The sequence below is a fragment of the Pelobates fuscus genome, chromosome 3 (genome assembly GCF_036172605.1).
Source record: "Pelobates fuscus isolate aPelFus1 chromosome 3, aPelFus1.pri, whole genome shotgun sequence".
NCBI lineage: Eukaryota > Metazoa > Chordata > Amphibia > Anura > Pelobatidae > Pelobates > Pelobates fuscus.
Window position 1 is genome coordinate 110,164,068 of NC_086319.1, and position 13,881 is coordinate 110,177,948.

At 42.0% G+C, this 13,881-nt stretch overlaps 1 protein-coding gene across 1 annotated transcript in view; it reads right to left on the minus strand.

The window, feature by feature from the left end:
* The window catches only part of LOC134602489 (organic cation/carnitine transporter 2-like), a 62,664-nt gene extending 50,201 nt beyond the window's left edge, over nucleotides 1-12,463 (minus strand). The window contains exon 1 of the mRNA XM_063447415.1: nucleotides 11,716-12,463. Within this exon, the coding sequence (XP_063303485.1) occupies nucleotides 11,716-12,108 (393 nt within the window). The 5' untranslated portion in view covers nucleotides 12,109-12,463. The remainder of the gene's footprint in view (nucleotides 1-11,715) is intronic.
* Between the last annotated feature and the right edge of the window lie 1,418 nt (nucleotides 12,464-13,881).

The following is a 13,881-nucleotide window of genomic DNA, read 5'->3' on the forward strand; positions in this document are numbered from 1 at the left end:
CCAAAAAAGAAAAATTGGGGAATAAGATATACTAAAGGGAAGTGCACAGGGGTAGGATACACTAAAGACATTCAAAAGAGAGGATAAGAAACACAAAAGTGGGTAAGAAATTCAAGATGGGAATTAAGGGACACACAGGTGAAGATTTTTTATTTTTTTGGAGGGAGGGGAAACAGGGGGTGTCAAAATGCACCTTTGCCTGTGTAGCCAAAAATCCTTGCACGGGCCTCTAGTGGCAGTCACTCAGATGGCCACTAGAGATGCGTCCTGGGTCAGTGCTGCACAATGTGCAACAGTGATGTTCAGCATCTTCACGCCCTGCATGGACACTGAACGCTCCTCATAGAGATGCATTGATTCAGTGCATCTCTGTGAGGCGATGCTGATTAGTGACTGATGATCTCCAAGAAGGCAGAGCATGGGTGGTATGTATACTACCTTTTTCATATTTATATTCTTGACACTATAGTGTTCCTTTAACTTCTAACCAGTCTAACAGGAAGCTGTATCTGAGAACATACTAAAGGGGGTTAAGTCGCTCAGCTGGTGGTTTTATATTTTTCCTCTAAAAAAGTTAAAATATATTCTGGTAAATTATTTTAAAAGTATATGGTGACTCACCAGAAACAAGCACAACTGTGCTAGATAGACAAAATACATTCTACAGCCTGTTGTAGTAGTTATGGTGTCAGGAGTCACCTGGAGTCCTGCAATGGTAAGTATGCAAACTATTTTTGGAAATGGAGTCCTCTGGCACCTGCCCTTAGCCAAAGCCTCCTTTCATATAAACACTAAGGCAGAAGTTACCCTTCCACATTAGTGACATAAATTCTATCCCTTAATGTTTATTATTAATTGGCTTAGAGCATCAGCTGACGCTCTCAGACGATGTATTTCATCCAAAATGTACGTAAATTATATGTTTGTTCTAGAAACAACAAATTTAAACAGGAATGTGGACCTAAATGGAAAAATGTGTGTGAGAAAAGCGACCATATTAGGCAAATAGTATTTTCAAACTTAAAGGACCACTCAATACCTATAAAGCACTTCAGCTTGCTGAACTGCTTTATGGGTGAGGAGTATCCCATTTCAATGGCACTTTCCTCACAATAAAAGTGCTGATTTCTCATAGATTATTATTATTAATTATATTGAATTTATGAAAGGCCTCTGTGGCAGTCAGACAGCCAGGGGGGGTTGCTTCCTTCTTCGATTAGCTCTACTTGAGAACCCCTACCTCCGCCCTTCATACATCCTTCTAAGACCTTATATCAGAATGTTGTGCAGTGCGCGCACGCACACACACACATACCGGTAGTTTCAGAGGCTTCTCAATGAAAAGCCTCTGATAGGCTATTTCTAAATAAAAAGACTCATAGTCTCTTTCAGGGAAAAGAGAGAGAGCTTGCAAAAACTGCAGTTCATAAGAACTGCAGCTTTTGCAAGCTCTTTTAAAGTGGTACTGTCATCTTTCCCTGAAAATTTTGCATTTCATTAAGATGGAAGCTTTATGAAATACTCATTATGACTGTGTTGGAATTTCACTGTAATTCCAACCCAGTCGAAAGATATCCAAGGACAAAGCAGGAACTGCTACGCCTCTGTAATTCTCCAAGGTGTCATCAGTGATGGCTGCAAGGAATTAGCTGTGTCTATGGAGGAATCCCCCATAGACATCAATGGTGTACTCTCATGCATGCATGACGTCATGCATGACGTCAATGCCACGGAGGACTGCAATGGACCAAGATGGTGGCATCCGCGAGGGACAGTTTCAGGTAAGTAAATTCACCTTTACCTGCCCTCGGCACCTAACTCCCAGCGGCGATGCCACCATCGGGGGACTGTAGCCAAAAGGTGACAGTGCCACTTACAGATATATCCTAAACTAATACATGCATGTAAAATGCATGGATGTATTCCCTGGAGGTAGATCTACTAAACGGTGGTTTATACTTTTTTTGTCCATTTGGGAATTAAAGTGTATCTTAAAGTCTACAAATGTATTTTGAGGGATATCCTAGCAGAGAAATTCAGATAATTTCAAACCACATAAATACACAGGATATATTTTTGTACAATTTAATCAGTTATGCATCAGTTAATTTCCCCTCTGTTTCAGCTAAAGCCTTCAACAAGTGGCACAAAACATTTCAGTGACCCTCCATAACACAGAAGGTCCGTAAATGCCAGAAGGTCCGTAAATGCCCCGTACTTCAATGGCTGGAAATTGCAGTGCTTCTGCAGTATGGAAACTATTAAAATGGCATGGGCACCCAATTTTGGGTTCTGTCCACTGGTTTACAAGATGAAGACTAGCAAGCAGAAAAAATATGGAATTCAGGCTTGTGTGTATCTTATGATAAGAGTTATAAAAAATACTTAAATTAGGTTTCATCTTGAACATTCATAAACAGTTAACCTTTCATTTTAACGGTGCATTGAACAGAATGACTGTTGCTCAAATGACATTTAATGTGAGCACTTTTAAAAGTCTTTAATAATGGTCTTAATATTTTGTCCATTAAATGGAGATATTTTCTAGCCGTATGTGTAGAGGTACAAGAAAGGGTTAAAGGACCAACATGTAATTATACAATTAGAAAAAAAAACTTGGCTTTAGTTTTGCTGCCCTGATTTTATACCCATTTCATAAACACTATGTGGAAAGAACTGCATAAATCATTAACAGAATAGTTGGTAGGAGGATATTTATAAAATCGTAAATATAAACCTCTTTGTGGGATCAGTGTGCAGCTTTTCTTTTATCTTTAAATAATGTTAAATATCGACTGGTTGTGTTTGAGGTGCCGAATGCCAGTTCTTGTAGCGATCTAAAATTTGATTTAATTGTAAACTTTCGGTAGAGTTGGCAGACTACTATTTAATTTAGGGATTACATTGAAAATGTACAATTCATCTTTAACTCATCTACTAATCTGACAACCCTAATTTCGTACACGGCGCAAAATATGAATGGACAGGTATGTTTATTTACTCCCGGCCCCGATTTTGGCATTTAAATCAAAGAAACTCACTTTTATTATAGCTCCAAGAGGAGTGATCGCTTCAGCTTTGATCTGCTTCCTATGCAGTCATAATTACTGATGAATTGTGTCCAAACGTCTAATATAGAAGCATTGGGACACAAAGAACAGTGGGTATTGAAAATAATGTTTCTCTGTGAGAAATACTCACTTTCTCTTTGAACTACAGTTCAATGCAAGTAAGGGAGGAAACTATCTTGGCTCTCTGCCTGATAGCCATGAGGTATCACTAAGAGGATAAGAAATGCTAATTTCTCTTGACTGTGGATTAGAAGTGTATACTATGATCATCACACAGTATAAGAGCAGTCTATGGAACATTGCTTTATATATACAACTTTTTAGCTGTAGGAGATAATGTGGGTTCTTTAAAATACTTTTATATGCTTTTTGCTTCTGAGAAATGTCCATGTGAATTGCTGTGTTTTTATTTTGTTTTAAAAGAATCTGTGTCTTTACACATGATTACATCTGTGCTGATTAAAGTTCAGTATAACCTGTTCTAACTTCTTATATTCCGTGCCGTTTGTGTATTTATCTGTTAACAAATTTTGAAAAAAAAAAGTAGGTTAAAAAAGTAAAATACTCACTTTTCTGCATGCTTTATTTATTTATTTATGTTTTTTTGCGTTCTGATCTAAACTGGCCCAACTGCCGGCATGGCTGTTAACAGGTAATATGCAATTCTCAAAATGAGTTTGTTAAATGTGGGTCAGCTTTAAAAGTGGGAATTAAAACTAATAAGGCAATTTGTATAGAGGTAAGCATATCTCTCTAAAGCAGTGGTTTCGTCAGTATCTCCATTGGAATAAAAAAGGGAAGTCACTACACAGACGGTGATACCTGTAGTCCTGAACCTCTTACTGCAAACACAAACTGGGAACCACAATATATATATATTAATGCTCGCAGTGGGGAGGATCGACCTACTTCTGTAACTGATTACCACCTGTGTAGTATGACTGTATGTTGTAATACTTTTGAGAACATTTCAATAAAAAAAAACTGATATTGTTTAAAAAAAAAAAAAAAAAAGTAACTAAATCCTGGATTGTTGGTGGGTCATGAGCACTGGTTTAAGGACCACTGTTCTAGTAAACGTAAGTGTAACATTTACAAGTTGCTAACAAGGATAAAAAATAAAAATGTACGTGTGCCTCTGAAATATTCAGGGCCGCAGTGGCCCATTGAGATAGTACATAGAATATGTAGGGAACTGCACTCACTCCCATCAGTCTGAGCCAGGGTACTTTAGCTGTACCGGAACCAAACACCAAATTCCAAATATTGTAAAGAAATAAAGGTCCAGGCCCTCCTTGGTTCAAAAGAATAGGCACTTTAATGGAATCACAGCAACGTTTCGACCATAAAGACTGCCTCACCATGATATTAATAAAGGCCAGAAGGATATCATGGCAATGCGACTGGAATTCAGCCTGCTACCTCAAGAATTCCACAATGAAGGGTGATTTTACTGACACTCTGCTTCCAGGTAGGAGTAATCTGTGATCTAAAGTGAGGTAAAATGTGGGGGAGGATTTTGGTTCTCTAGAATTCAGACTTTATTAAATAAACTCCTTTGTGAGAAAAGTGGTGACTCCTTAATTTTCCTTAATGTGTATCAGGGATATATAAAAGATAATCAGATATATATTTGTCCTTGAGTCAAATGATATCAGTACCAGGGATATTACTAGAGATGGGTGAGATGTGATTTTGGCACCCTTTTGTTGTTACCGTCTAATACTGAGAGAGAAATAACTTAGTTTATGACATTGTCGCTTTAATGGAACATATTTTGGAGTTCATTATATAACACTGTATGGGGTTACTGCTGTGGATATGGGGTGTATTATTCCAATGGGTGCCAGTTTAATGCTGTAAATTTGGGGTTATTGCTGGGGTTTGAAGAAGGTTTAGCCAGGTGGCTGCTGATGAGCTAAAAGTATCAGAATACACTCTCAGCCAATCACTGGGCTCCCACTGAGAGAAATAGTACATACGTTTCAGAATGCCCCTGACTCAAGTTCAACCTTCCTTAACCCCTTAAGGACACATGACATGTCATGATTCCCTTTTATTCCAGAGGTTTGGTCCTTAAGGGGTTAAACTGCAGCACAGAGAGGAAGGAAGTCAGAAACCAGAGGTGCCAGGCACCAAAACCCAAACTTCAGGGTTATACCATTACAAAACAGTTTAACCCCTGAAGATAAGACGGTGTCTGGACACTCCTGCCCCATGGAGAAACGCAGGTTATTATGGGGGGAGGAGTGTTCCTTTCAGAGAGTCCTGTCCCAAGGTTCACAGTAAGAGATACTAGTAGCTCTTTAGAGGTGTGTATCCAGAAGACTTGAGAATCAGCTTAAAGCGGCACTGTCATGTTTTGGGGACACTGCCGAATTCACAAAGTCCCACGAAAGGCAGTGTTTACATTGAAAAGGCTACAGGTACCAGAACAACTACATTAAGCTGTAGTGGTTCTGGTGACTATAGTGTCCCTTTAAGAACTGAATATTTCTCGTAAATTAAACTTCGCTAGTTTTAAAAAAAAAAAAATGGCTCCTAACTTTTTTGTCAAGCCCTGCACTAGAGGTTCTTCCTAGTGAAGACTTTAAATGAATTACCCCAACTATACACTACATCAATTGCAATATATTAGGCTGGAATCTGAACGTAGTTTACTACATTACAAATACCATAAATAATTGCCCGTGATAAACTCCCTTGAAATTGTAACTAGTGTGTTTAGTAACACAATTGCAAACAATAACACCATGTGATTGGAAAGTTATTTAAACTTGAAACTATGTTTTTTTTTTATTTCAAATTATTTATGCCTTCTCTAGGAAATGTTATTAGGAAATAAGGTGATGCAAAGTAGTTATTGCTACAATCTACTAAATATAGTCGAATGCCTGAGTCCTCCACAAAAAACAAAACAGAAAACAGACAATTGTTGATTGCTAGGGATAGGAATGATAACAAATGAAAGAAATAGTGATAGAGATAGTTAGGGAACACATACAAGGCGATTCAAAGTACATTTCAAATTTAAAGGGACACTATAGTCACCACAACAACTACAGCTTAATGTAGTTGTTCTGGTGAGTATAGTCAGTCCCTGCAGGCTTTTTTCCAGTAAACACTGTACTTTCAGAGAAAAGGCAGTGTTTACATTACTAAGTAAACAAGTATTTTCAAGTAAAAAAGCACTAAAAAAATAATTCAATAAAATACAGTCTCTTTGAAATGATTTGTGCAAAATATTTTTCTTGTGCAAGTATAGCAGCTCATATAAAGTGCCATAACCCATAAAAGTTACACTCAAATCCATAATATTTTTTTTTAAAGTTGCGCTGTGTCTTTAAGACGCCAATGTGACTTTATCACACAACATATATGACAGTGTAACAAAATAAAGTGCATACAACAAAGTGCAGCGAGCTGAAAAATGCTGGTGAAAAGTACTAGAATGTGTGCACAATCAGTCAAATCTGTGCAAAAATATGAAAAAAAAAGTGCCCTACGGTAAAAAGTATATGAAAGGACACCGTGCTGCCTCCTTGTGGATGACCATATTGGAGTCCTATTAAAAAGTATCTAAACGCTGACAGTTTGTGAGTCACTTTTTGTTTTATAACTCATTATACATATTTACTTGGCAATATTACACTATATATCTCTTCTCTATTAATTTTACACTGAGTGTAAATAGGTTTTATGCTGAGAGTTTCAAGTACATTTTTTGTAATATAAAGTAAGTGTCTTTCATATACTTTTCACTGTAAGGCACTGTTTTCGTATTTTTGCACAGATTTGACTGATGTGCACATATTCCAGTACTTTTCCGCAGCATTTTTTTTTAGCTCGATGCACTTTGTTGTATGCACTTTATTTTGTTACACTATTGTATATGTTGTGTGATAAAGTCACATTGTCATCTTAAAGACACAGCCCACCTTTTTAAACAATTTTATTAGTGTTTACATTACTGCCTAGAAACACCTCTAGAGGCAGACACTCAGACGGCCACTAGAGGTGCTTCCTGGGTCAGTGCTGCACAATGCATGGAGGAGATGCTGATTGACACAGCGCAGCGTTTTCCTATGGGAAAGAATTGTGGAGAGTCTGCTGGGCCATAATTTTAATTCACAGAAAGTCATACTGTCTTAAATGTGACTCAGGCCCAGAAATCAGATTGGCAAATTTCTATGTAGGAACGTTACATTGGACTGGCCTCATATTTGGCCCTGTAAATTCCAAAACCCTCATAAAACCTACACATGGGGGCAGAGCTGGTGCAAGGACTTTTGGCTACACAGGCAAATATGCATTTGCCTCCCTTCCCTGCAAAAAAAATGCTTCACCTGTATTTCTCTTAACCACCCACTTGAATTTCTTACCACCGTTTGTGTTTCTTACACCCTCTGTTGATTGTTTTACCTGCACTCATAACCCAATTTTCCCCCTTGTGTGTCTTACACCCTCTTGTGTGTCTCTTTCAACCCCCCTTGTGTGTCTTACTCCCCCCTTTGTGCAAGTCTGACATTCTCCCAGCCCCTTTGTGTGTCTAGTTTTTCCCTTCTCCAGCCCCTCTGTATATCTTCCCAAAGTCCCTTTGTTTATCTCTTTCTCCCCAGGGCCGGCGTGACCACTAGGCAAATTAGGCAGCCATCTATGGCGCCCCGGCCAGGAGCAACAGTGTCCGCACAGCACTTTCCTACTGCTGGTCACTGCATGCAGTGTGGCCAAGCCGTGGACCGCAGTAGAGGATCTTATGTATCCTCTACCTGGCCTAACAGGAAGTGACTGCTGAGAGCACTGGACAGCTTTCTGACAAGCCGAGTAGAAAAAACTGAAGATTCTCCACTGCAGTCCGCGACTTGGACACGCTACATGAAAAGAAGTGAGCTGGCACAGGGGGCAAAGAGTCACACTGGAGGCTAAGGGGGTTCAAAGAGGTGCACAGAAGAGTTGGGGGGCACAAAAAGACACACAGAGAGACATACAGAGAGCTGGGGGGGCAAAGAGACACATAAAAGGGCAGGGGGAGAGACACACAAAGGGGCTGGGGTGAGAAAGAGACTCACAACGGTCCTGGGGGCAAGTGACACACAGAGGTGCTGGGGAAGGGGAAGAATTGACACACAGAGGGGTGGAATGACACAGAGACACACAGAGGTGCTGGGGGCACAAAGAGACACACAGAGGGGCTGGGGAGACAAAGAGACACACAAAAGGGCTGTGGGGACAGTGGCTGGGGGGGAGAAAGAGACACACAATGCACCTGGGAGAGAGAGACACACACAAAAATGGGCTGAAAGGGAGAAAGAGACACACAGGGGAGAAAGAGATCCACAAAGCTGGGGGAAGAGACGCACATAGGGGCTTTGGCAGGGGCGGGCTAGGACGGGGAGCAGGGAGGCAACTGCCCCCTTGGCCGCCCTAAATCATTTTAAAAATGGCCGCTGCAGGGCACGAGGTGCACTGCGCCAGGAGCTGGAGGGCGCCGAGCTGAGCAGGTCGATGGCCTATCACAGCGAGCCCAGCAGGTGGCCAGCTGGCCACCTAAGGGCGCCCCCGTAGCAAGGCAGAGTAAATACCTGCTTATACCAGAGGGCAGGTGCCTACTCTGCAGCACTATACAGTACCAGAGTGTGGAAGGAGGCAGGCGGCAAGGGAGCGCTGTATGAGCTTATGATCGTCCTGCTCCCTCGCGCACCCTCTGTGGTGATGCCGGGGGCCGGAATATGACGTCATTCCAGCCCTGGATCACTAAACAGTGTGAGGGAGCAGAGAGGAGCAGGAAGATCATGAAAGCCACTGGATCCCGGAGAGAGGACCCAGAGGACTCCTAAAGGTAGGAGCAACAAGCAATAAAATGTATTTCTGAGTGTGTGTGCAAGACTGTGTAAGTCTCTGTGTGTCTGAAAATAAGTGTGTCTGTCAGTAAGTGTGTGTGTGTGTTAGTGAATGTGTGTGTCTGTCAGTAAGTGTGTGCGTGCGTGTGCGTGTATGTGTCTGTCAGTGAGTTTGTGTGTGCATGTGTCTGTGCATAAGTGTGCCTGTCATTGAGTGTGTATATGTCAGTGTTTGTGTGTGTCACCGAGTGTGTCTGTCAAGTAAGTGGTTGTCTGTCAGTGAATGTGTGTGTGTGTGTTATTGAGAGTGAGTGTGTCAGGACGAACCAGTGGCCCAACATGCAGAATTAAGTAAAACATGTAACACATACAAACAGTAACTACGTATTACCGGGCCTTAGATTGGCCGGAATGAACATAATAGAATAAACAGTAACGAGCTGAGGTCAGGAATACAGAAAGGAACAAATACGGAGAGAACAAAATCAAAGGGTCAGGGATACCAGAAATACGGGAAGTCAAGTCAAGCCAAGATCAAAAACCAAATATCAGAGTCAGAAACGCGCTCTCAGATAACCAACAGGGTGGAAACCACGACAGGGCACTGAACAACTGCTATTGGCTGATTTTGGTCCTATGACCTCAGAACATGCATGCGTGGTAAAAATGTGATGCCGTACGCACATTCACGTCACTAGTGACGTCATTGTGGGCGGCATCATTATATAGCGCCGCCTTGCAGCGGCCGGCAACCTTCCTAACACTGGACCCGGCCGCTAAATTACAAACTGCACGGAGGGAGAGGCTCTGGAGATAAAGTAAGTAACCTCTCCCTCCTTTAGTGTGACTGCACTGATCAGATGCGGTCACACTGAGGTGCCGATCAGGCACTGTGACAGAGTGCCAGTGTGTCTGTCAGCAGGGCCAGCCTTTGGGGTGTGAAAGCTGTGCGGTCATGCAGGGTGCCATGACAACAGAGGCGCCCGACAACAGAGCTTGCAAGTTGGGGAAACCAGCATATTCAATTTAAAGGACCCCTATAGTGTCAGGAAAAAAAACTCGCTTTCCTGGCACTATAGTGCCCCGAGGGTGCCCCTACCCTCAGGGTCCCACTCCCGCCGGGCAGGATGGAGAGAATGGGGTTAAACACTTACCTTTCTCCAGCCCCGGGCTCACTCGATGCTGGAGACTCTCCTCCTCCTTTCCCGGTAATTGGCTGAATGCGCATGCGCGGCAAGAGCCGCGCGCGCATTCAGCCAGTCTCATAGGAAAGCATTCTCAATGCTTTCCTATGGACGCTGGAGTCTTCTCACTGTGAAAATCACAGTGAGAAGCGCAAAAGCGCCTCTAGCGGCTGTCAATGAGACAGCCACTAGAGGCTGGATTAACCCTAAAGTAAACATAGCAGTTTCTCTGAAACTGCTATGTTTACAGCAAAAAGGGTTAATCCTAGGTGGACCTGGCACCCAGACCACTTCATTAAGCTGAAGTGGTCTGGGTGCCTATAGTGGTCCTTTAAACGATTCGCTGGTGGTATACTGGTGCGCACCAGCAGTAGGTGCAGTCAGATCATATCCTCTTTCTTGCGGTTCCGGCGCTCATTTAGTGAGTCAGAACACAGGCTCAGAGATTCTCAGCCTGCGCTCTGACAACATTGAAAGTCGGAGCCGCGAAGGAGTGGGTATGACAAAGACTACTGATTAGCATAACATCAATTTCCGTTATAAAACCAGGAAAAGGTGGGCATGGATGGTAAACTGATACGGTGGTGCAATGGGCCACTTGACTGGATTTTCCCTCCTAGGCCTAAGGCTGCCAGCCTTCCCCTGGACTGAGAAATGGGAAAAAGAGATACACCCCCTCCTTTTGTACTCCTCTCCTACCTTTTTGAAAATCAATTTGTCAAATTTCCACGTTATAAACACTGACAGGGTTATTTACTAGAGAGAATACAAAGTCAATTTCAAATGTAAGGCCAGAGTACCTGAACAAAGTATAACTTAATTAGAGATTTATTTATTTTTTTACTTTGTTTCGTTTACCCTTAAATTTAGAATTCACTTTGAATTCTCTCTTTAGTGAATAACCCCATGGGGCTCATATTTAGCCCTATAACGTACCGATAACTCGGCAAACCTGGAACATCAAAGAATACAAATATGTGTTTTATTACAATAAATCATATTCACGGTAAAAGAAGATGCCATGCCGAACTTAGAAACAAATACAATTCTTAATTTCTCACACTTATTTAGATAACTTACATTTCATATATACATATGTGATGTAAAAAGTAATCATTTTTTGTCCATAACAATGCGATATATAATACCTCTGGATGCACTTAATGTGTAAGAAGTAAATTATGATTGAATACACACATCTCTCAAATTCTTGGTTTTGTTTTGGTTCAGAACTTGGACAACTGCCAAGAACGTAAGGGGTTAAAGTTCTACCCATATCTGCCGGTATTGAATGCACATTTCCATGTGGCCATTTAACTAGTGATTCTGTGGTACAAGGATATGCCGTTGTCTTATAGGAACGTTATGAAACACCAAGGTTCTGAGTTACACAACCTAGCCCTCCTACAAAAAAAAAAAAAAAGAACTATCTATAGGAGGATCGGTCACTTATTCACTGAAAAGAACATGTATTCTTCTAGAAATAATTCTATAAACCAACAACTTCAACACTATCTATTTCCAACAGCCACAAATGACACTGTTGTAGCTTATATATGTAATAGGGTGTATTCACAGAGAGATATCTTGCTGTCACAGGAGCTGACCTCATGCACTCACCTCTGTTATGATGGTGGAGAGATAAAGCTCTTTGCTGTAGGTCCATCCATCCAGACACTTCTCCTGCTCTATGCCACTCACATTGACATCCCTCCCAGGGAGCAAGCCCTGAGCGGAGTACTCACTCAGGGTGTCCAGCCTGTACCTCCTGCATTTACTCAGCACCTGCTCCCCATTGTGCAGCTCCCAGGGGATGCTCACATTGCTCCAAGCCTGGCTCAGGTTGGCGGTGTCGGGGACCAGGCAGTGATGGTCGGGGGTGGCGGCCAAGAACATTACAGACATGCCATTGAAGCCATTGGGGATGATACTGGCACTGAGCATGAAGAAGATAACGTACTGGAAAGGACCCCATTCTCCCAGGAAGGAGGTCGCCTGGTCGTAGTCCAACATGGCTGCGCTGTCCCGCCAGCAGATTAATGGAACGTTACCCTGGGATACAGAAAATGTTTACCCGAGCCCTTCCACTCATTGGCACCACTACTGGACTCTCTTCATGTTGCTCGGAATTCTATCGTCCTCGCTGAGCAATTTATTAGGCAGGGGGTGGAGCCCAACGTGGGATTATCAAAGCATTCGCTTGATCTTCGATCGCTTCGTCACCGCCATCAAAACAACTGCGAGCCTTCTTCCTGCTGTGCAGACACCGGCACTGGCTGAATGACAAGCAAATCGGCATGTCCCAGGCACTGTTATAGGCGTCTGGCATAATGTCACCAGACCCGGGCTGCCCAATTTGCTGGGGCAGAAGCTGGATCCTCCTTTTGGCATTTTTCTCCACCCACTTTTCTTCAAGTGACACAGCATGTCAGTTATTGGTGTGAGGCTGGCACGTCCTGTGTGTTTCACCATAGAGGATGGTCCTTAGTCAAATTCAGCAGTTTATGTACTGTATGTAATTAAATGTTTTATATAGATGGATAGATCGGAAGGTAGTGAGCAGGTAGTGTATAGATACATACATACCTTAATGAATAGCTACATGCATGATAAATACAACATACATACATACATACATACATACATACATAGAAATAAATAAATGGGCCTGGAAATCAAATTTCCTTTTCATACTATATTTATCACATGGTGATAATCGTGCAGGGAGTGTTCCCAAGTACACCCTAATATCACCCTAATATCACCCTAAAAAAAAAAAAAAAACACTAAAGCTATAGTGTTCTCCTTTGCAATTAGATTCAGATCCAACCCCTCCCCCATAATCTAAATAAAAAATTAGGCTTTTTTTCACCAGTGCGGAGATCTAGTCCCTGCAGCAGCTCGATCTGCTTCTGGCATGTGCCAACTCTTCTTCTCATCCAAGCCAATGCCCAACATTGGGGAGGAAAGGTGCATGTGCGGCAATGCTCAACAATGCAGGGTTAAAGCTTGAGGACCACTGCACCATGACCACTTCATTGAGATGAAATAATCTAGGTTCCATTAGTGGTCCTTTAAGGCCTCTGAGGACACTTGTTTGGTTTAGCTTGTTATATTATTTTCTGAAGAAATTTCTGTATACACCTGGTTAACACTAGAGAAGGAATGTCTATTGTGAATGGTATGGTACTACTGGTCTGTCATCATGTCAGGCCTATGTTGTCCCTTGTTGTGCCAAAGATGCCAGGGACCATAAACGTGTTACTCTATTGCTTTATGTACAAAGCATAATTCTAAATGTAAAGCAGACTCTGCAGGATTGCATTGTGTCACAGCAAATGAAGCAGGGACAATGGTCGATGATTTATCCCCTCCAGTGCAGGCACATCCTCTGTACATTCTCGTAGAGAATTGTCAGTGGACTAGATAGATATAATGTCCTATATGAACCAGAGCTATCAGTGCAGTATGTAAATCCTGCATTGCTGGTGGATACACAACTCAAAATACCAGGTCTTAGTATAGCTACGCAGCTTAGCCAAAGAAGCCTACAGACAATAAGGTGCCTGACCTATTACACCTTGCGGAAAAAAAGTTCCCAAAAGAGGGAACCCAAGTTGTTGGATAGTCTTTTCATCACAGAGCTTAAAGAAAGTATTAGGCAAAAGGAAAAAGAAAAACCCAAAACGTAAATAAAATAAAGGGCCAAGCCTCCACCTATAACCAATGCTGGGGAAAAAATCAGTTAATAATTGCTAGGTATATATGAGCTGGGGCTTGTCCCCT